Source organism: Odocoileus virginianus, chromosome 33 (genome assembly GCF_023699985.2).
Source record: "Odocoileus virginianus isolate 20LAN1187 ecotype Illinois chromosome 33, Ovbor_1.2, whole genome shotgun sequence".
Lineage (NCBI taxonomy): Eukaryota > Metazoa > Chordata > Mammalia > Artiodactyla > Cervidae > Odocoileus > Odocoileus virginianus.
Genome location: NC_069706.1, coordinates 707,265 through 730,519, shown reverse-complemented (window position 1 = coordinate 730,519; position 23,255 = coordinate 707,265). Strand labels below are relative to the sequence as shown.

General features: G+C 57.1%; 1 protein-coding gene and 1 long non-coding RNA gene across 7 annotated transcripts in view; one reads left to right on the top strand and one right to left on the bottom strand.

The window, feature by feature from the left end:
* LOC139032833 (uncharacterized) overlaps positions 1–23,255 on the bottom strand; it is an 84,139-nt gene that overhangs the window by 7,906 nt on the left and 52,978 nt on the right. For 2 of the 5 annotated variants that reach the window (XR_011485454.1, XR_011485455.1), the window contains exons 3-4: positions 12,890–18,443; positions 541–12,695 (exon numbers count right to left, since the gene is read on the bottom strand). This is a non-coding gene — a long non-coding RNA (uncharacterized lncRNA). The remainder of the gene's footprint in view (positions 1–540; positions 12,696–12,889; positions 18,444–23,255) is intronic. The other 3 variants (XR_011485457.1, XR_011485456.1, XR_011485458.1) reach the window with 3 other exon arrangements.
* LMF1 (lipase maturation factor 1) overlaps positions 1–23,255 on the top strand; it is a 51,324-nt gene that overhangs the window by 13,980 nt on the left and 14,089 nt on the right. For both annotated transcript variants that reach the window (XM_020886372.2, XM_070461007.1), the window contains exons 4-5: positions 12,530–12,678; positions 22,494–22,559. In XM_020886372.2, the coding sequence (XP_020742031.2) occupies positions 12,530–12,678; positions 22,494–22,559 (215 nt within the window). The remainder of the gene's footprint in view (positions 1–12,529; positions 12,679–22,493; positions 22,560–23,255) is intronic.

Sequence of the window (23,255 nt, the reverse complement as noted above, 5' to 3'; positions counted from 1 at the left end):
AGCTATGGTTTTTCCAGTAGTCATGTATGGATGTGAGAGTTGGACCATAAAGAAAACTGAGCACAGAAGAATTGATGCTTTTGAACTGTGGTGTTGGAGAAGACTCTTGAGAGTCCCTTGGACTGCAAGGACATCAAACCAGTCAATCCTAAAGGAAATCAGTCCTGAATATTTATTGGAAGGACTGATGCTGAAGCTGAAACTCCAATACTTTGGGCACCTGGTGGGAACTGATTCCTTAGAAAAGATCCTGATGCTGGGAAAGATTGAAGGCGGGAGGAGAAGAGGATGGATGACAGAGGATGAAATGGTTGGATGGCATCACTGACTTGATGGATATGAGTTTGAGTAAGCTCCAGGAGTTGGTGATGGACAGGGAAGCCTGGCATGCTGCCATTCATGGGGTCGCAAAGAGTTGGACACAATTAAGTGAACTGAACTGAATCTGAATGTCAAAAGATTATTGTAAATTAAAGAAAATCAGATATGCCAAGTTCAGTGCTTCTCTCTGTGTGGGAAGACGCATGAATCTGCACTCACCGAATCATTCCTTGATGGGCACCTCAGCTCTTGGCGCCAGTGTCCCGAGTTTCCACATCCTGAGTGTCCTCGGGGCTCACCAGGTCATGTTGGAGGGGTGCAATTGATGAGGACTGTGACAGCCTTTGTTTACTGATCTGGCAGGAAATACTCCATTTCTCAGTTTCCTCCTCTTGATCTGGAATTCGACCAATATTTGAGAGACGTTACATGACCAAGTCATCCTGAGTCAGGCAAAAGTTTCCTGTTGATATGCTGCTCCAGCTGCTAATTTCCAGATTAGGCCCCGTTGATAATTAAAGATTCTCTGGATCCTCCATCTTATTACTTACCACTATGATCCAGGAAATGTTTTCCCTTGTTGCTTCTTCCCATGCCTGGGAATCACACTATCACAATTATTTTATGAGTCCTAAATGTGATCTGTTTCCCCAAGATGTTTAGCGATCATCAGTTCTGTTGGCGGCCAGGCTACACAGTGGGTGCCATAAGAGACAACAGGACCCGAGCAATGCCACCAGCACCACTGACAGAGTTACCGTGCAGCAGGGAGATGCAGGGCATAAACGGTTTGGAAACAAAACAATGCTTCGTGTAACTAGTTAAAATCCAGTTGCAATAAGCCATGAAGTCCGCAGGAGAGCCAGCTGGAAAGCGAATTCTGGCAGGATCAAGTAAGAGAGAGAAAATGTTTTCATCTTTGTTTACAAAGGCATATTTTATTATTTTGTAGTAGGTCACAGCATAAGAGAACAGGTTTTACTGGAGAACAAAGGTTTACGGTAGTGTATTTTCCACGACGGAGCCGATGGGGTGACCCACGTGAGTTGTGCCACGTGTTGTGCATGTGAGCTGAGAGCACAGCAGATCCTCCAGGTGGCGCCTCAATTGATGAATCACAATGTTTAAAATAAACACGAGTGGGCTGTGCAGGAGGCTGTAGCGGGGTGGGCAGGGGTCTGGCAGGGAGCCTGGGCTGTGGACCAGCCGAGTTGGGTCACCTGCCGCCGGGTCTCTGGTGCAGAGCAGCGCCCTCCCTCCCTCTGGCGTGTTAGGTCTGCCTCCAGGCTGGTCAGGGCAGCCGCATGTTTACGTGGCCTGGATGCTTGACCCCCGTTCCCTGTCACAGCAGTACCTCCCGCCAGCCGTTGCAAATTAAATGCTCCCTGTGACCCTTACCTCTCTTAAATTCATGCTTTAAAAACAGCTTAATGAGGGCTTTACTGGCTCAATCAAAAGTTTTTATTAAAACCCGTCAGTGCTGGAGTGGAGCCTGCCTGCAGGAAGCGATTAGCCAGCCTCGAGTTCAGAGCTGCTGCGGCCACAGCAAAGCCACCAAAGCGTTTCCAGACCCTTGCCAGCCAGCTCGAGCTTTGCCTGACCCTCACATCAGCCCTGTGTCCCAGAAAGCAGTTTCTTGTGATTAAATTCCCGTGATCAGAGGCAGCCAGGGACACCCTGCCATGAGCTCGCCCTTCCAGGGAGCCCTGCCTCCCCCATCCCAGTCCTCCGACCTCCCAGAGACGTGGGTGCTGCTGGGCTGTGTGGTTCTGGCCTCGTGTCTGGTCGTGTCCTTGGAAAGGCAGCATGGGTCAGGTGACTCGGGGCCACCATGGACCCAGAGGTGGTGGCGGTTCCCAGAGGGAGGCAGGAGGTGCCACTGTGTCCTCACCGTGTGTGGCCAGGAAGGGGCCCTCCTCGCTGGGGTCCCAGCTCCCGCCTGCCCCTCTGGCCTGAGCCTCCTCAGGGTGCTCTGGGCCTTGCTCTCTCCTCTCTGTCCACTCCTGGCAACAGGAAGCACAGTGCAGGAGACCCGCTGCCCAGGGGAGGGGCTGGGGTGGGGGAACCAAAGGGAACCAAAGGGAACCAAACCTCCATCCTCACCTGGAGCCCGCTCAGCTCTGTGCACAAGTGTGGACACGGCTCGCTGGCGTCCCCACACGGCCATGTCGGGTCCCACCTTTCTCTTTTCTCACCTGGCAGAATCTGGTGACCGTCACTTAGTGGAACCGAGAAGAAAATATATTTTGAAGACTTTTTTCTTGTTTACGTGATTATTGAGGCTTTAGTTGTTCTGAATTTCTCCCATCATATCTCGTTACCCGTTTGTTTCTAAAACAGAATAAGCAGAATTTTAGAGTACTGAAGAAACCCTGAGTTTGAGGGCTTTTGTCTGGAATCTTCTAAATTGCCTCGTACTTTTATTCAGTCATGTAGATGTTGGGCCAGTGTTTCCTTTTCAGTTCACAGTATAGCTGATGATGAGCATTGCGGTGGGCGGAAGGCTCCTGGGTGCCAGTGCCCAGGCCGCCAAGGCAGGCTTATCAGCACCTGGTTCCTAGAGGCCCGAGGCTGGTCTCGGAGCCCCGGTCTGCTTGCTGACCAGCTGCCCTCCCCTTGCCCCCAGGTCCAGCCCCATGCAACTCTCCTGCGACAGTCAGAGCCTGTGTGGCCCCTCCGCCCTCCCACTGCACAGTAGCCATGTGCCTCCTTTCAAAGAACTGGTTTTATTTATCAGATTTTTTAAAATGTGTTCTGGCTCATTAAATTTTACTTTTTATAGGTCACTTCCTCCTGAGAGGAAAGAATTTAGTATTTTCTAAGATCTTGAGTTGGTTAACTCATTATTTGTCCATTCTTCTCACCTGAAATGAAAGCATGGAGACGGGTGGTCCCCCCCTGTGACTGGTCTCAGGCCCCTGTGGGCTGAGGCCCGGTGTCCCCGACAAGGTGCACACACAAGGTGCAGTTTCATAACCTTCAGGTGTGGCTGCCTCTTTAGCCCAGGTGCTGTTTAAAGCAGGTCAGAAACTCCAGATGCTTAAGGCTTTGTAGGCTATCTCTGGTTGGTCAGTGTTTGATTTTATTACACTACAACCAGAGAGTACAGCCTGAAGATGGTTCCTTTCATTACTTTTTAAGTTAGGTGTGTGAGTGGGTTAGAAATGCAAGACGTATTACACAACCTGTAATACAAACAGCTCACTGTGGTTTTTCCTGCGCTCACCCCATCCTGTTCTCGGGGTGACCATCTCCCCAAGCAATTCTGCCTGTTGGGTTTCCATTGGGTTTATCCGGTCGTGCTTCTGTCGGTTTATCCAGTCGAATTTCCATCGGGTTTATCCAGTCGTGTTTCTGTTGGGTTTCCGTTGGGTTTATCTGGTCGTGTTTCGCTCGGGTTTACCCGGTCGGGTTTCCGTCGGCCGCTCCTGCTGCGTCACCTCTGGACGTCATCCGTGCACTTCCTGCTGCTCTTCTCCCACTTCTGTGACGCTCTTCCTCTGTCTCAGGTCAGCCGTCACAAGTGTCATTAAGTTAATATTTGGTCTTTACACTGCAACTATGTAAATATTGTTGAGTGCTGAGCTGATAGTGAAGTATAATAATTTTCTCTAATAACTTTCTTTGGCAGGGTCCACACAGCTTGTGGGATGTCATTTCCCCAAGCGGGGACTGAACTCGGGCAGTGAAAGCGCAGAGTCCTAACCGCTGACGGCCAGGGCGCTCCCTGACTGCCTCTTCCTTTGCTTTGTTTTTTGTCTCTGATCACGCCTCACTCAGCAGCTTTTCCACACTCGCCAGCACAGCGGCTCGGCCCCTCCCGACACTGTTTGTTTCTTACTGACGGGACATGTGAGAACCTGTCAGCGCCCCTCAGTCCACAGAGGCTTCTGCTTGCGCACCATTACCATTTGGAGTGCAGACTTCCAAGGCCTTGGATTGGGGTGGTAGGCAGGTGGATGCTCTGTCCGAGCAGGTACCAATGATGGACTCAGCGCCCTGTTCATCCCAGGGCCCTTGTGGTCCGGGAGCAGGTGCCTCGCTGTGCTGGGGTAAGGCCAGAGGCGCAGCATGTCCCCACTGCCTTCTTCCTGGGGGTGTCCTGGAGTGCATCCTCAGGGTCGTTTTTAAGAAGCCCTTTTCTTGATCACATTTGCACAGAACAGCTAAAAGCAGCTGGCGAGATGGTCCTTGTCTGTTTCCTCAGCATTAATTGTCACCTGTCTGAGGCAAGGTCAACAGGCAGGCTTCATTCCCATCGCCCCAGCACTGCTCCCGTGCCAGGGACACGCCTGTGTCCTGAGCCTGAAAGGCTCTGAGGAGCCAGCGAAGGCCCTGGTCTCAGTGAGCCCACCGCAGCCCCCAGAGAAGACCCTGGTCTCAGTGAGCCCACCGCAGCCCCCAGAGAAGACCCTGGTCTCAGCAAGCCCACCACAGCCCACAGAGAAGGCCCCGGTCTCGGCACCACTGCAGCCCGAGTCCGGAGCACGTCCCGGGGCATCCTGGCTCCCATGCCCCGTCGTCAGGCATGGGAGGAACACAGCGTCGGCATGCCTGCCCTCTGCCAGTGCGGTAACAGGGAGGGACATTGTTAGGTCGGCCTGGGGCAGCAGCTGTGTGCCGGCTCCTTTTGTGAAAGCTTTGATATTTTAAAACAGCAATTTTAAATGCGGACGCCTTGCTTTGTTGCTGTCGCGATAGCAGCTCTTATCCGGGTGGACCCGCTGAACAGAGACTGACACCGGCACAGTTCCCTCCCGTGAGCAGCCCAGTGCGTCTAGCAGGACTGGCGGCCATGTCCTCTGCTTACCGGGGAGGGGCCGCCTCCTTAACCCAGGATTCTGCACTGATCATGGGATGCTGGCTCGTCTCCGGTTCCTGTCCGCTTGACCCGGTTTTCTATTTGGCTTCAGTGTCAACGGCTGTCTTTTGAGCATTCAGAAGACAGACCGGATTCAGGGGTGAAACCTGCGTGGTGTCCATGGACCCGCGTGGACCTCGGCAGGGACTGCTCTCCCCAGGGGCTCCTCCAGCCCACCGCAGCCTGCACCCCCACTACCCCTGACGTAGGTCTTTGGTGGGTGCCAAAACCCTCCCCACAGTGCGTCGGCCTGGTTCCCGCTGGAGCGCGTCTCGGCTCTGAGCCTGCAGGGGGCATGGGGCTCAGGTCCTCTGAGCAGTCACAGGCAGCAGCGGGCAGCTCCCTGGACAGGAGCCTCAGTGGGGCTCCAGGCACCTGGCTCAAGCTGAGCTGGTAGTGTGCTTGCGCGTCTTGTCGAGAACCCCGAGTCCCCATGTCCTGAGTGTCTGTGGAGCAGCTGTGCTTGCTGTGAGGTCTCCGGAGCTCGGGGGCCTCCTCGGGCTCTGCACAAAGGCTGGGTCTTGGGCTGGACCCGGGTGGAGCGCTGGGTGGAACAACCTGCAGGCAGAGCCCCCAAGCAGTGGCCCAGTCGGCAGTGGGATGGGCCTCAGCCCCAGCCACGCAACGTTGGGGGGCGGCTGAGGCAGAGCCCCCAAGTCCACCCTCTCCAGGCAGCTCATCCTGATGAAAAGTGTCAGCACGGCCTCAAAAAGATCTGACGTGGCTTCCCAGTCTGTTCAGGGTCCCCAGAGCCCTCCGCCCAGCCCCTCCATGGACATCTTACTGAGCCAGCCCTGGACACTGTAGCTGGACTGGAGACTCAATTGGGCTTGCCTGCTGTTTTCTCAGGGCTGGGCAGGCTGGTGGCCACCCCTTTGGAGCACATCATGCGCCTCTGGTGGCCTGCCCCTCCCCGGGCTCCTGCAGCAGGACCGGAAGGCAGGGGAGGGCGCCCCACTGTTAGGGAGTCAGAGGCTCAGGTGGGGAGCTGGTTACATACACGCTGCCTCTGCTCTGGTTACTCCACAGTAGGGTTCACTCACCACAGTGCTATCCAGCGTGCAAGGCCATGTTTATGCCATGTTAAGCAGTGTGTCCTCTATTCCATCTTGCCTCTAGAAACTGTTTTGAAATCTGTGACCAAGGAGTTAACCAGATTTACCTCTGGGTGAGCAGATCACTTCCTGCTTCTTTCTGGTTCTGAGTTATCTTCACTAAACGTTTTTGCTTTCTGTTAAGGATGAATATGTTAGTTTTAGTAAGTTAGCTTTAATAAGTGAAATCAAAGGTGAGTGGACATGAGCTGGGCCAGGGTTATCCACAAGAGCTTCTAAAAGCCCTGTCGGTGGCTGTCCAGGCTGGAGGAGTGTCTCCACCTCACATGAGGGGCTTCATGCCCTGGGACGAGTCTCAGAGTCTCAGCAAGGAGGAGGCGAAGGTGGGGTGCAGGCAAGGTTCAGGCCCCACCTGGGTTTGGGGTGGGGCCCAGCATCCTGGGATTTGGGAGGGTGCAGGTCTTCAGGGCTGGAAGGTAGCAGGGTGTCCAGCCACCAAGTAGTACCCATCTTCGGCCAGTCCCAAGGTTGGCCTGCTCCTGGGACCGCTCCTGGCAGGAGGTGCTGCCCAGGGATGCCTGGACCCCGCAGACGGGCCACCCTCCCTGGGGACAGTCTTTACGAGACGGCCCTCTGCGGTGGTGTCCAGCAGGTAGGGTGGGGCTGGGACGATCTCAGGGTCTGAGCTTCCAGACGCCCAGCCTCAGGCGCAGAGAGCTCCTTGCCTGGCTGCCTCCTCCTCCGTGCCCGAGGTTGGGGCTGGGCCAGGGTCACTGGGACCCCGCCAGGCACTGGGCGCTGCATCAGCACCCAGTAAGCCCAGTGCCCTTCTGCCTGTGCCCTCTGTGCTGTGTCTCGGGTTCTGTCCTTTTTGATGGTGAGGAATCTCCTTTCATCTGAGGGAGAGCTGTTTGATCTCCTTCAAGAGCAGCAGCGGGACCCAGGGATGAAAGCACAGAAGCTGGGCCCCGTCCTGCAGGCAGCCCTCCAGCCGCAGGCCTCCCGGACCCTCCATGGCTGGGCCCCTCCTTCCTGTGCTCCGAGTGTGCATGTGTGGCTTTGTCTGGAGGGTTGCATGGTGGTCTGTTATTGATACATCCATGCATGTCAGTTCTTAACTTGGTGTAAAGCACCCTCCAGGATGGGAGTGGGTCTCGCCCTGGTCCATCACACTGGACAGTGAGGTAAGAATCGGGCTTTCACCATAAACACTGTCGTGCCTCCCCTCCCGCCCCCACCACTCCCACTTGGTTCAGGGCCTGCATTCGGGACTGAACGTTTGGCTCATCTTCAGTAACAGGATAGCTCTCTTCCTCTCTTTCCCTTCGGAGTGTGCCAGAATCAGCCGTTTTGTCATAACACCAATGGAGACCTCCGCTAGAAAAGGTCAGGGTGTGCGGGTGGCAGCAGGTGCTTTGGTTTGAGAACAGGCGGTCCTGGGCGGTGCCCTCTATCCCACCTGATCCCTGAACTGGACAGAGCCGCCCGCTGCACAGAGAACTGGGCGTCTGCCCCGGGTCCTGCCCTCCTTCCCGCGAGTCTCCACGCGGCTGCGCTCCGCGTGGGGGGCTGCGGCAATGCACACTCGGGGCGGGCTCTGCTCACGCCTCCCTCCCGCCTCTGGCGGCACCTGCACTGCCCAAGTGGGAACACTGTCAGAGGCGTCCATCAGCCCGCGTCCGCCTCCTCACGGAGGCCATCACTCTGAAAAACACATCTCTTGCTTTGTTGTGGAAGAAGTTTTGTGTTTAGAGTTACACCTGAATACTTTGTTCAGACTCAGCACCACAGCCCCAGGACGGTGACTTGCAGCTGTCCCGTGAAGCAGACACAGTGGATCTGCCCCGACCTCCTCCAGCCGCGTTCAGGGCGTCGTCTGCGCGTGGCCAGCGGGCCTGGCCTGCGCAGGCCGGAGGTGGCTCAGAGCTCGCCCTCGTGTCCAGGGCTGCCTCTCGCGAGGAGTCTGACACGCTCTCTGAGACGAGCCCCAGCTAATTCTCATGCACAGGAAACAAAAGACAAAGAAACAGTAAGGCACCATACTCTCCAGCCTGATATATGTTAAATGTTTGGAATATATTAATCCTGAGAAATCTCTGTTGCCAAGTCTCATTTCCGGTGACAGGAAACATTCCTGTGCTTACCCCAAGCCTGCAAAGCCAGCCAAGGCCATTACTGTGGGTCTTGTTTGGGGCTGGCTGGTGACACCTGCGTGGACCAGAGCAGCAGGGGACACCTGGGGCTCTTAAGTCTGGTTGCCACAGCAACCGAGAATTAACCAGCACTGTGACCAAGTGCAGCAGGAGGAGGGTCACCGCACAGGTCACACGGGTCACTTCCTGTTCCCTGCAGCGCCCAAGGACGTCCATGAGACACAGGCTGGCAATTTGCTAAATGCTTCCTAACTGGGAGCGTGCAATTCTAAATTATTTTATTTAAAGCGTGAAGCCTTTAACCAGCTCTTTCAAATTCACCATCCAAGCTCTGGCTGAAATCTTCACAGATGTGAGAAGTAACCAGGAGGCTCCTGTCCCAGAAGACCTGCCCAGCCCACACCAGCTCTGGAGGATTCCTGGGCAGATGGGGTCCTGGGGGTCGGGGGGCAGTGGACTGGAGGCCAGGCCCAGCTCAGGGCAGTGGGGAGAGGGGGGCCGAGCAGGAGTGGCTGCATGTCTGGGCAGCAGCGTTAGTACCTCTGGGGCCCGAGGGTGGCCCAGGCTCCCCGAGGACAGGGCATCTTTGCAGGCGGTTCCAGTAGCTGGAGGGGTCAGCAGACCTAGGCAAGGCCCCACGCAACGCGGGGCCTGTGGGAGGGGTGTGAGGGAGACATGAGGACCTCCTTTCTTCACTGGACAGGCTCGCGGCCACCTGGTGCCCCATCCAGGTGGGAACAACAGACACGCGTGTCCCCATGACGTGCGGCGGCTGGCGGCTTCTTGTAAACACCAGTGGGAGAGGTTTCCCTCAGGTTCTGTGTGGCCTCCCTTGTGCTTTTTACCTGGTCTCATTTTATATTTTGCCTCAACCAAGAAGGGAGGTGTGTGAGCCATGTGTTGCGCAGGGCGTGCTGAATGGACGGCGGTGTTGGCAGGGGTCCCATCTGGGGAAGGGCGAGTGGAGGGCTCAGTGTCGGGCCAGCCACCGTGCGGCCCGCCCCCCGGCTGGACACTGCACAGCAAGGCTGCCCTTTGCTCTTGGACTGTGCTCCTCAGGGGTCCCGCCTGCTGCTCCAGCCCCTTCGTCTTCCAGCTGACCTGCGACCCCCAGCCCCCTCCCTCCGCCCCCTCGAAGGAGGTGTGGCCTCGGGACAGAGGAGCATCCCCAGGATGTGTCCCAGGTGTGAAACGGCCCTTCCTTGGCAGCAGCGGCAGAGGACGGCTGCTCTGCCTGGAGACCTGCAGCTCTGCATCCCGGGGAGGTGCCTTCGCTGTCTCCCGCTCCTAACCATGAGGCTAATGGGCTTCCTGCTCACCCTATGGAGGGCGCTGTCATGTGAAGGATCCTTGCCTGCCACACTTAACTCCTCTCCTAAGTAACTGTCACAGTTCCGAGGCGGCTGTGAGGCTTCAGCTGCTTCGGAGCCCTGGGGTGGCCATGGCCGCTGAAACCTGCTTTCGGTCACCTTTCCTCCCTGTGTGTGCTGCCCGTGACCTTGGGTGACTGACCACAGCACCTGGGGGCCCCCTCTGCGCCCCCAACGGTCAGCAAGCATCTCCCACAGGAGCAGCCTGGCCCCACTCGCGTCTGTCCTGCAGCGCGATGCCCACCCCGTGGTGGCCGTGTGCTCTGCAACGCAGGCCACCTGAGGGCGGCTTTTCTGATCCTTGGTCCTCAACGTTAAGAGCGTCTCCACTCTTCACAGGCCTAGAGGACAGGGCCGAACGCTGGCACCATGTCCAGGAGCAGCTCTTCGGGGAGCAGGTGCCCCAGGTGTAGGCAGTGGGGTCAGCCAGGAGGCTGAGGGCCATGTTCAGCATACCATGGGCCTCCCTTGGCTGCAGGTGGCCCCGGCAGACATGGGCCAGGAGAGGGGTGCTCGGAGCTCCCGTCTGCCCACCGCAGCCACTCTGGCCCACAGGTGCCCGCAGCCTGCAGGGTGGGGAGTATGTCTGCACTCAGAGCTGGAGACCACTGTCAGTGGCTGGCCTGAGCCCCGGTCAGGACAGGGTGGGACGCCACCACGTGTCCCTGTCGGGCCATCCCCTGAGACAGTGGGTAAGCGACTCCTCGGGAAAGGGGGACCACGTAGCCGCCCACATTCTCCTCTCCCACATGCAGGGTGGGGTGCCAACCCTCAAGCTTGCAAGGACACCGCCCACACGTGCTGGGCCAGCCTGGGCTGCGTCCGGGAAGCCAGCCCAGAGCCGCAGCGGTGGGAGTGTGAGCCGCAGGCGGGGTGGTCAGGCAGGTTCCCTGCCATTTGCTCACCGCCACCCCAGAGCCCCTGGCGGGAGGTCCTCTGCTGCAGGCGGAACCTTCCGGCCCCGTGACGGGCCTGCGCTCGGCGAGGGGCGAGGGTGTGCGTCTGGAGAAGGGCTGTCCCCGGGCCCCGGAGAACAATGGGGCTCCTTGTGCGCGCCGCAGCTGCTGACCCGGCGGAAGAAGCAGAGCAGGTGGGTGCTGGCGAGCACTGACGGCAGCAGGCCTCGGCCTGGAGGGCGAGACGGGGTGCCCACGCCCCGCAGGGCGAGGCAGGTTCCGGGAGCGGGGAGCAGGCGGGAGGGCAGGTGACACGTGTGTCCCCGGGGGCAGCAGGCCCGTCACCTGCTTCCCGGCACTTAGCAGCTCTCTGGGCGCCACCATTCGCGCGTCGCTTTGATGGGTGTCACTCAAGCAGCACATTAAAATTCTGTGTGTCGCGTCTGTGCAGAGTGAGGTGACAGGGAAGGCAGGCTGGGCTCTGGGGACCCCCTCCGCCCACCCACGTGGGCCCTGCGAGCTGCGGGGGGCCTCCAGGGATGCGGGTCCCTCACAGGTGGGCACGTGCTGCTCCGGCCTTGCCCTCTCTGGGGCCTGCCCGCTCGCGGGGCCGAGCAGAGGTGGGTGGGGCCAAGCGGCCTGTGAGGGCCCTTCCCAGAGTGAAGTCCGCCCAGAGCCATGTTACAGCCTGTCCACGTTCTGCTGCCGTAAACCGCAGGTTATAAAATGCCCCACGGCACTGGAAAGGAGTCCAGACTTAACAATCACAACCTCTCAGGACAACACCAGAGAAGCTGCTGAGAAAGGAAGAGTCCACTTCTTCCTGTTGAGACAGAAAGGGGGTTTGAAGCGCGTTGAGAAGCACAGGTCGTGTGTGTCCATGATGAGGACAAGACCTGGACATGAAGTGGGTGGCTCCAGTGTGCAGACCCTCGAGGTTCTACACAAGGAAGGCCTTTCCTGCTGTCCTGGCTGCAGCGTCCGGGGGGCCAGTGGGTCCCTCTCCCCTTGGTCGGTCACCCTGGGCTCCGCTTTCCTCTCCTGATCACAGAGCCCCCTCAGGGCTCTGGGGCCCACCTTGCTCAGCTCCTGCCTAAGGGCATGCCTCCCGGCACCATCCAGGCTTCTCCTGCTTCTAGAGTCACCTCCAGACGGCGCAGAGTGCACGCTGCTGTCCCCAGAGCCCGCAGCCCAGAAGGCTTGGCCGAGGCGGGCGGGGCTGCCCCCCAACACCCGCACCGCTGCTTCCAGGTGCCGCTCTGCAGCAAACTCGCCCGCTTCTTTCCAAGAGAACTGAGTTTCAGAAATCCACAAAGTGAGAGTCAACGGGATTTCTACCTGCATATTTTACTAGGAAGTTTCAAACTGCCGAGTTTCAAACAGTTGTGCAGGGAAAACCCACAAACCCACCAGCTCCACCTGCCCTGGCTGGTGCTTTACTCATTGGTGGCGGCGTATCTGTGCGTTTCTCCTCTGAACACTCGCTGCTTCTCAGAGCAAGCAGCACAGACGCCCAGCCCTGAAGGCTGGGGTTCAGAATTCATTCAGGTTTGTCTGGGTTTTGAGGAAGACGTTTACAAACACTGGGCACCCAGGAGCGCTGCCCACACCCGCGTCCCTCACATGGGCTCCCGGCGGGAAGGGCGACCATGCCCCCACCCGGCGGGGCCTGGACCTGCATCCCCCACCCCCAGCCAGCTCCCCCCTCACCAGGGCTGCCAGGATTGTGGTCTGCTCTGCGCTCAGCACCTCAAACCTGGCACCTGCCCCTTGCACCCATGGCCTCCCCGAGGATGGCCGCATGCCGCCTGGGCCACAGGCTCTGCCATGGGTGCTCCAGGCAGCTGCTACTCACGCGCTCTCTGTTCCGCAGGGTGGGAGTCCCAGCTCCTGGAGACCGGCTTCCTGGGCATCTTCCTCTGCCCTCTCTGGACGCTGTCTGCGCTGCCCAGGGGCACCCCCACGTCCCGGGTCGTCGTGTGGGGCTTCCGGTGGCTGATTTTCAGAATCATGCTCGGAGCGGTAAGTACAACCTTCTCCTGTTAATATCCGGTAGGGACGTGCCCTCCTGCCACTTCCTGAGGTCCATGGGCCTGTTTCTGAGCCCGTGACTCCCCCAAGGCCCAGGGGACAAACGACACTTGGGGAGGCCCCCGTCACTCCTGCCCCCAGCCCTCCTAGGTGTGTGGAGTGTCCGACCCCAGCCCAGGGAAGCCTCCCATCTCCTCCTGACCTGCCCGTGTGGCCGGTGTCGCTCCCGAAGGCTGGGTGCTCAGCGTCCCCCTTCCTGCCACACACTCCTCGCGGCCCTCGGGCCAGGCCCCTGCCTCCACGCGGCCGGCAGAAGAGCACGTCTCAGTTTCAGCTACACCTGCGGGCTTCCAGAAGCTTAAAATAGGAGTGAGGGGTTCACCAGGCAGAGGCCGCGCGGCTCTGCACGGTGCCTCCCACCTCTGCCCTGCTCCTTCCGCTCGCGTCACACCATCCAGGCAGGCTGGTGTCTGTCTGCTCTAAGCTGTTCCTCGTGGGCGACCACGCGCCTGCGGGGAGTTGGGCCTGTGCAGCGGGTGCATCCCTGCGCCCTGGCCCTGCCGGCCCCCTCAGAGCCGCAGTTCTCCAGGCGTCAGCAGCCACTGTGACTCGGCGGGACTCCATGCCCCTCCTCATCCATGTTCCATTTACTCGAGGACATCTTACATGAGCGGGGCCGCGTCCCTGCAACACGGTGTCCTCCAGGCCCTCGGTGTCCGACGCCCTCGTTCCTGCCGGCCGCAGCCAGCACTGGCCCTCCAGCAGGACGGCGTGCCCCCAGGATGAGGCGCCATGTTCAAGTTCCACACACCGCCCCACCCCCGACACCAGGTGCTGGGGATGAGCTCCGTGGGGTGGCGGTCAGAGGGGTGGCGCGGGCTCCTGACCAATCAGGTAGGAGCGGCTGCAGCATTGGGAAACCCTGCGTCGGATGACTGTGTGTCCAGACTCCAGGGTGAGTGCAGTGCTTCCCTCATTCACACTTAACTGGAGAGTGGGCGTGGCTCACGGGGCCCTCTGATGAAACAGGAAACCACATGCTGTCCTGACAGCGCACAGGCATTCTTAGCTTCGAATCTGTCTTAGCAGTTCCTTGTCCACCCAGGGCTCGACTCTGGCTTCTCTGTCAGCTGGCTTTAAAAAGCATGAAAATGTACGCAGTGTTTCAAAGGCGTGTGTCAGGACCTCCTAGGATGGCAGCCTCGTGTGTGGCACTGAAGCTGAGGGCCGGGGTGGAGCCCAGCCGAGCGGGTGCAGAGCCCGGGGTGGCGGAGCCGTTGGGCCACAGAGCACAGCTCGCTGCTGAGCAAACTCCCACGACGACCCAGAGGCAGTGAATCATTAGCATGTGGTAAAGCACCTTTTATGATGTTTTGATTGACAGTGAGCACCAACTGGATAAAAGATTATCAGGTGCACTAAAAGGTGTAATTACTTGATTCTGTCTGTATATAATATATTGGATATTATTCGCCATCCTTTGTAGGAAAGCAGAGCGACAGGGCTGGCTTGATGCAAAGTAGGGGCAGCAGCAGGGGTCTGTCCGTGGGAGCTGGGTCCCATCAGGTTGCCCAGACGATCCTGGTCTCTGCCAGCATCTTGAGGATCCACATCACACCGTGCGTTACAGCCTGAGGAACCGTCAGCCAAGGCGTCCGTGGGAGGCTGCTGAGAGCCAGGCGGGGCTGAAGCAGCAGGGGCACGTGTACAGAGTCTCCGTGCCGTCTTTACAGCTCTCCTGAAGTCTAAGGTTTTCTTCAAAATACAACATTAAAGAGAAGTAGCATGAGCTGCTTCGTGCACGGGCAGTGGGCATTTAGAGGACTCAGAGGTGGGTGTCCAGCACTGACTCGCGAGGGCCAGCGTGGCCGAATCGTCGTATAAACTGAGTCATTAAACACACAGAAAGCACCTCCCACCGAAAACCCCAGACCACACCACTGACGAGTGTGGTCAAATATTTAAGGAAGAATCGATACAAACCCACACACACTCATTAAGAGAACATGAGAGGGAACCCTTCCCAGCACACTCCTGAGGCCAGTGGACAATGATATTTCAGACAGGGAGGTTCCAGAGCAGTGTTCCTCAAGGGCACAACAGAAACTCTCAAGGAACGGTCAGCAGGTGATCCAGAGTACATGGAGGGGTCAGGTCCGCACGGGTTTCCCAGGATGCAAGGCTGGTGGGACGTGAATTCAGTTCAGTTCAGTCTCTCAGACATGTCTGACTCTGCAACCCCATGGACTGCAGCACACCAGGCCTCCTTGTCCATCACCAACTCCCAGAGTTTATTCAAACTCATGTCTATCGAGTCAGTGATGCCATCCAACCATCTCGTCCTCTGTCATCCCCTTCTCCTGCCTTCAATCTTGCCCAGCATCAGGGTCTTTTCCAATGAGTCAGTTCTTCACATCAGGTGGCCAAAGTATTGGAGTTTCAGCTTTAGCATCAGTCCTTCCAATGAATATTCAGAACTGATTTCCTTTAGGATTGACTGGTTGGATCTCCTTGCAGTCCAAGGTAATTCACCACATTGCCAGACGTAAGGAAGAAAGAGATCAGACGACATATTCATCTCATTCGACGTAGAAAACGCATCAGTGTTAAAACACTTATTCACAATTAACAAAAAAGCTCTTAGCAAACTGGAAATAGAAGGAAATGTCTTCAACCTGATAAAAGATAACTATACAAACTGCCTACAGCTGACATCAGAAAGACTGAAATGTTTTTTCCTGTAAGCTTGGGAACAGGGCAGTGCTGGCCACGCTCCTCATGGCTACTCGGCAGTGTGTTGAAGATCTTCGCTTGTCTTTAAAGAAAGAAAAAGTGATGAAAGCCCTGAGGACTGGAAGGAGGAAGTGAAATCACCTATGTTCATCCCACACACGGACGATCACAAGGGCTGCAGAACTAGGGCGTGAAGCTGACCCGTGTGCAGGAAGTGGCCAGTGTTTCCATCTGCTAGCAAAAACTGTCAGAAAACAAAGTTACAGATACATCCTAACAACCATAAAATACTTAGGAAGTGTTCACAGAAGTGTGACACTTGGGCCCTGAAAACCCCCAGACGGTGCTTAGAGGAGCCCTCGGCAAGGAGGTCTTCCTTGTTCGTGGCCAGCAGTCAGTTGTCCCCACACTGGTCAATAGATTTCATACAGCCCCAACATAATCCTAAAAGAGTTTTCTTTTTCAAAATTGGTGAACTGATTCTTTGGTGAGCACGGAAATGCCCAGGACCGAGTCTTGAGTGGGAATAAAGCAGTCGGCTTCATGCTGCTTGTGGGTCCCGGACGCTCCAGGGACTGAGGCCCTCGAGGTGCCAGGGAAGCGCCGGCGAGGCTGCGACGACAGGCAGGTCAGCACGTGCAGACGGCGCCACACTAACGTCAGGCGCGGCGGACGTTTGGACAAGGCAGCGAGTCAGGTCGGCGAGGACAGAAAGGAGCTTCCACCAGAGGTGCTGGGTGTCCATTGGGTGCACGAACCCCCGCCCCTACCACACCTCCCATGACAGGCGGTTTGAAGTGCACAAACACGTAAAACCAAGACACCCCTCGCAGATAATGTAGAACACCCTCAGTCCTGGGAGAGGCCAAGACTGCTCACAGCACAGAAACCACTAACCGTTAAGGAAAAATCATGGGTAAACTGGACAATTAAAATCTTGAGTTCTTCAAAAGACACCATTGAGAAACAGCAAGCCACAGGCTGGGGTCTCACTCACCACAGCGAGCAGAGCCTCCGCGTGGAGCCCGGGAAGGGTGCAGCCCCCACTGACGACAGGTCCCTCAGGAGAGAGAGGGTCTGGGCAGGCCGTGAGCACAGGCGGGTGTGCACACAGCCTTCCCAGCGCTGGGCGCCCATCAGCCCCACAGAGAGCAGAGCCCCGCACACCCCAGGGCCGGGCTTTCCTGGGCAGAGCAGCAGGTGACGCCATGTCCTTCAAGCCTGGGACTGACTGACCAGCAGCCCGCCAGGTGCTGCCGCTTCCCGCCTGTCTCCCCCGCAGACTGCAGGCCTGGCCTATGCGTCGCGAGTTATCTTGTTTTTCGTTTCCGCGGACGTGGAGGTGACATGACGGCCCCAAACTGTCCCCATAGCAGCCGGGGGGCAGAGGCGTCACCACAGGTGGGGGCCGTGGGCCCTCTTCCTGTAGGAGCCTGCTTTGGGGCAGGGGCTGCCTCGCAGGGATGTCCAGGGCCCACGAGGACGGCAGCCAGAAGATGCCGTGTCGCCAGAGCACGGGCCATAGGAACCTGTCTGCTGCTGGACGTCAGTGGGGGCACCCTGCTTGTGGATGTTGGGGGAGGGCAGTGTGGGCGGGGAGGGGGGCTGTCAGCCTGCACCGCACTAACTAGGTTCTTAGCGTGGCTTTTCTTTTCCTGTGAGTTCTCTCTACAGTTTTCCAACATCTTTTACTACCTTTCCTCAGGTACCACATTGTTTTTATTATTGCTTCACATCTTAAGAGTTAAGATCTTAGGACCCTAAATTCTCACTGAGCAATATCACCGCTAAAGTCAGCAGTTCTCACCGAGAGTTGCATCTTTGCTATGGCCGGACCAGGTTGTGTATTGTTGCTGTTGTTTTCTTTTGGGTTTTTTTTTTTTTACCATGCCACACAGCTTACAGGATCTTAGTTCCCTGACCAAGGACTGAACCGGGGCCCATCACTGAAAGCACTCAGCCGTAACCACTGGACAGCAGGGAAGTCCCTGATGCAGGTGGTTTTTCCGTGAAGTAAATGGAGGGGTTGCAGCATGAAAGGAGGCTGCGGATAATCGGGCAGGAGGACAAGCCTCCGGGCCCCCCAGGGGCAGCACGAGGATGTGCTTTTCTGTCTGTACTGGGCAACCCGCGTGCCTGCAGGCTGTGGAGGGCGGCCTGGGCCTGGTTACTGCCCACCTGTGCCGCCCGCAGCCCCAGCCTCACACCTGCACACACACCCTGGGATCCCCACGCTTTTTGTGTGCATACCACACCTGTCTGGTTAACACACAAAAGCTGCATCTAAACTGGAGAAAGAGATTCCCCCAGGACCCACCGTTCTGAGGCCAGGATGCAGCAGGGCCAGCCGTGATTGAAGGCCCACAAGAAGACAGTTTCTTCAGATAAAGGCGGTTTTGTCTGAGACTCAGCCATAAAGTCACCCGGACTATTCTTAAAGTTTTGGGCCAGTAAATTTGACAACACAGATGAAATGGACAAATTCCTTGACAAATGTAGCTCACCAAAACTGAGACAGAAGGAAACAGGAAATTGAAAGGGCTTCCTTCCTATCTGGTAAATAAATTGGATTTGTAACAAAATGTAAAAAACCATTCCAGAAAGACTGTGTAGGCGCAGATGGCTTCAGCAGTGGCATCAAACATCTAAAGAGGAGTAAGGCAGTCCTGCACACACCCTGGAGAACAGCTGAGGCGGCGCCACTCCCCAGGTCCCTCCATGTGAGCAGAGCCTGAGGAGGCCAGCGCAGCAGGACAGACCAGCATCCCTCACGGGCAGAGACATGGGCACTCCGAGCAGAACATCAGCCGATCGAGCTCGGCCATGAGAGAGGCGTGTCTTACCTCAGAAATGCAGTTTACTACAGCAGCAGAACGGAGCTGGAGAGCTGTCTGCGTCTCAGCTCAGGGCACATAGAGGGGCCCACGCGAGGTCGTCTCAGGTGGGGCTCCCGTGCCGATGGGGAGAGCATTCACGCGTGATTCAACAGGCCTGATGTCTCTTTCTGGTGCTGCTCTCCAACACTGTTGAAGTCCAATAAGACAGGAAAAAGAAAGAAAGGCATAAAGATTCCAAAAAAGGAAGTGAAACATTCACAAACATGATTATACAAAACCCAGGGAATCTTAAAAAGCAGCTACCAAAGTGAATACATTAATTTAGCAAGGTTGCAGGATACAGTCAATGTGAAAAATGAATGGTCCATCATATGCTATAAAGAAGACATTTGAAAATAAAATTCTGAAAATACTATGGACCATTGCTTGAAAACTCCAATGCCTCATAATAAATATGATTAAGGATATAGAAGACATACATTAAAACTGCAAAACATTGATGATATGAACGTAAAAGACCTAGGTAAGCAAACAGGTGTCCCCCACTCACGGGGCAGAAGACTCAGTATTGTCAAGATGTCTTTTTCACCTGGATGTATATATAAATTCAAGGTAGTTTCTATCAAAAAAGCCCACTGGGCTTTTGATAGACATGGACATGTTGGACATGTCTGGACATGTTGATTCTAAAATTCACATAAAGAGAATCTTGAAAAAGAACAAAGTTGGAGGACTCACACTTCCTGATTCTTTTTTTTTTTTTTCCTGATTCTTAAGGTTAATTTAAAGCTGAAGTATGATGTTGATCTAAACTAGAAAAACAGATCCGTGGAGGAGAGGAGAGTCTGGAGAGAGACCCACCTCTGCTGTCAACTGACATTGAGCCAAGGTACCATGTCAGGTCAAGGGGAAAGGAAAGTCAATCTTGCAAACAGTGCTGAAATCACTGGGTGTCTGTGTAGAAGGAGAAAATGAGCTTTGAGTGCCATTTCAGCAAAGAAGAGCAGATGCTCAGTAGGAAGAACCTCTTCTCCAGGAGTCAGTCCCTGCAGTAAAATCTTATTAACGTAATAAAAGAAACACAGGGATGCAACACGCCCCTCCCACCAAGAACAAATCAAGGAGGCATCGCGGCCACTTCTTGCGGAGCCTGCTTCCTTGAGGAGCCTGCAGTCTGTCATCCCGGCTCCTGGGAGGCATCCTGGGATTCTGAGGAGCATTGTCCAAGGGCTCTGTCCAGCTGCTCCCCCTCACAGCAGCTCCCCCCCACCACCCCTCATCTCTGAACAGCCACAGCAGGACAGTGGTGCCTGGACCTGAAGTGGTGGGGAGCCCTGGACCGTCCCCCCCGACCTGCTCCACAGCTCTGGCAGGTCTGTCCCTGGCACAGGTCATCCGGGCAGTTTTCACAGGCTTTCAGGGTTTGGGGAGGGGGCATGATGAGCCCCCCACCAGCATTACCGACAGTTTCCCTCCCTCCCTTCACATTCAGCCCAGAAGGTCCCCCACGGCAGACACGGTGCCCCCCACCTGAGTGCTGCCTTGGTGAGCTCAGAGGGCAGATTTCTGTTTGACCCCACCTGGGAATCTGAAAGCAGACACTGCCCCATCCTGGAGAGAAGGGGCCCGTAGTGGCCCTGGGTTGGCTGGGACCCCTTCAGATGTGGACTGTTCAGTCCTGAGACCCCGAGCAAGCCCGTGTGCACTCGGGTGAGGTCTGAGCGCTGAGCCGTGACCCTCAGATGCTGCGTCATCAAGAGTCGGGACACGGGGCTCCCCCACCTCTCGCAGAGCACGTGGGGTCCCATGGGTCATCTCCACGGCCAGAGAAGATGCAGGGTGCTGCCAGATTCGATCAGAACTGAGGCACCCCAGCCCGCATACCCACAGCTGTGGTCACATCCCCGACCAGCAGGCCTGCTCCAGGGAGAACCAACCCCCTTCCCACACCTGCAGGTGGGCTGTGTCCACTTGTGGGAGGAGCAGGCAGAGGGCTGCTGCCTGTGCTTAAGATGAACGCAGGGTTCCTGGAGCAGAGCCTCTGAGGGGAGAACGGGATGCAGGGCACGTGCAGCACTGGGCGCTGACGAGGGAGCTGGTGCTGGCTCGGGACCGAGGCCGTCACCCCTCCCCCCGCCGCAGGCCTGGAGCCCCCCCCACCCAGTTAGGTGTGGGGGGACTGATGTAGCATCAAGAAAGTGATGCTCTTTCTGTGGCCAAAGGCCTTCTTTCTCCCATTTCCAAGGGGGAGATTTTCAGAAGCGAGTTCTGGGACCTGTGAGCTTCTGAGAGAAGCCCTTTTGCGTCCCCTGGGCACCACCCCCACCCGCTGCCCATGAGGTGAGGCCTGGGCCCCCTCAGCCGCCCCAGAAAGTTCCAGGGTCCTGGCACTTGCCCTTTCCCCAAGGAGAGCAGGGGCTGTGTGGACAGCTGCAGGTCACTTGGTGTCTTACTGGCCTGTCTGTGCCATTTTTTTGGAATTAATTTTGGGCTGAAAAAGGCTCAAAGAAGGCTTTGTTCCTTTGACACTTACTCTGGAAGAAAAAAAATCCGTGGAAAATCTGACATCTGCATTGTAGAGAGAAATCAATAGATGGGAGGAATATAATTATCCTCTGCTCCCAGAAGAACATTTCAGATTTTTAAGTGTCTCATATCAGCTTAGAATTTGAGTGACATTTTAATTATTTTGTTTTTTTTCTTCTCTGCCTGGTGTGAATCTCCAAAGAGTGCCACTCTTGGGTTCCGGGGGATGTAGGGAGCGGAGCCGTGCTCACGGGGAGCATCGTGTGAACGGGCACGTTGTCCTCAGGAGCCAGCGGGGCGTCTGGCCAACAGGATGCTGGGGTCTGCAGCAGAGCTTCTATGCAGATGCAGCCGAGTCTGGGGCGTCCATGCTGGGAGCTGTCTCCTCAGTGCGTCCATGATCTCAGAAAACCCCATTTCCAGAGCCTCGACTCCACCCCCGAGAGTGACCTGTCTTGAGAGTCTGCAGACACAGCAAGCAGGTCCTCAGGCATGGCTTCACCTGACTGCGGGGCACCCAGGACCCCGGGGTGGGGGCAGTGCGGGACAGCCATCAGTGAGGATGGTGCCCAGGACAGTTGGGCATTGCGGCCTTCACAGGACACACGTATGAACTCACTGCTGGGCTGCATGGCGGACTCACACCCGGCCTGCGAGCTCAGCCAGGACACGGCCACTTGGCCTCACCATGGAAGCCACTGGTGTGGCTGCCGCAGGACTCCACTGTTTCTTGCGTCTGTTCCGAGTGCCATGGCATCCTTGCCTCCTACAGGGGCCCAGGCCAGGAGCTGGCTGTGCCCTCGCCCATCCTGCAGGCGCCATGCTCCCAGCCAGGCCGGAGTGGGGCACGTCTCGTCTCCTGGGCAGGCATCCCGCCGTGCTGGCCACTCGGCCGCCACAAGTTGGGCAACTCACACTGTCCACTCTTGGCTCAGAGCCCTCAACTGTCCCAGAGGCCTTCCCGTGCAGTCTGCTGTCTCTGTGACATGGTTCTCACCTTCCAGGGCAGCTGTCCCTTGAGACAGACATCAGGGCTGAACCTCCACGTCAAGCAACAGCCTCACTCCTGCCAGGGGACAGATGGCTTCTGACCACATGGGGGTCAGGTGGAGCTGTGATTCCCAAGGGCCGGTGAACAGATGTGTGGCAGGCACGGGAGCCGACTGCCTTCCTGGCCACTGCAGAGCTGCATGCTGGCCCCTGCCTGGCGGGGAGACCGGCGGGGCTGCCAGGAAGCTTGCCCACAGGAGCCCCTCTCTGCAGCGGGTTGCCCGGTGGACTGGGCAGCACAGGAGTCCCTGAGCCCGAGGTCTCCCGCATGCTGTGCCCTGAGTGCTGGGGTCTCCCATGTGCTGTGTTTCCCGTCGTGTCAGCGGTGGGGTGGGTACTCTCTCTGAGGCCCAGTGGGACATCATCCCTCCCCCATCTTCCATGCATTTCTAAGTCAGGCTGTGTTCTCATGCTTTATGAATTTGCCTTTTCTAAAACCTCACGGTTGCATTACTGTGATGATGCTCAGGGTCTAAAAGCTGGGTTTTAAAGAAACACAGGAAGAACTGACGTAAAAAGGAGAGTGTTTCTTTTTCCTGCATTTGCTGTTACTCCTGAGACACTGAATGTTCCCTTCTGGAACACTGTTCGCAGTTTCCCTTCTGCGTCACCCCTGCATGTCTGTCCAGGGGTGGCTCATGGTCCTCTCCATCCTTGCAGGGCCTGATCAAGATCCGAGGGGACCGGTGCTGGCAGGACCTCACCTGCATGGACTTCCACTATGAGGTGAGCAGGGTGGCCAGGTATGGGTAGGGGCGTGAGTGCACGCTGAGCCCACCATCCCCTCAGGACGGGCCCTCTGACTCCCTGTTGCTGCTGACCACGCTCGGGCCCACGCTGCGGTCTTTCTGTGATTCACCCGAGGGCATCTGGCCTCAGAACAACCTTCTCCTCAGTGGCATCGGCTCAGCCCCGTTTGCCTGAGCTCCTCAAACCAGCCCTGTCATTCTCCCCCGGTCTGGGCACCACCTGTCAGGTGGGATGTCTTCCTTCCCCGGGGCTGCTTCGGCCTGCTCCCTCCAAGGGGGTGGGGGGTCCCAGAGTCAGGGTCCCGGCACCCAGATGGGGGGCTAGAGAGGCAGGAGCTGGGGGTCCCAGAGTCAGGGTCCCGGCGCCCAGACGGAGGGCTAGAGAGGCAGGAGATGGGGGTCCCAGAGTCGGGGTCCCGGCGCCCAAACGGGGGGCTAGAGAGGCAGGAGATGGGGGTCCCAGAGTCGGGGTCCCGGCGCCCAAACGGGGGGCTAGAGAGGCAGGAGATGGGGGTCCCAGAGTTGAGGTCCTGGCGCCCAAACGGGGGGCTAGAGAGGCAGGAGCTGGGGGTCCCAGAGTCGGGGTCCCAGTGCCCAGATGGGGGGCTAGAGAGACAGGAGCTGGGGGTCCCAGGCCCCAGCTGCTCTCATGACCAGGACGTCATAGGCAACA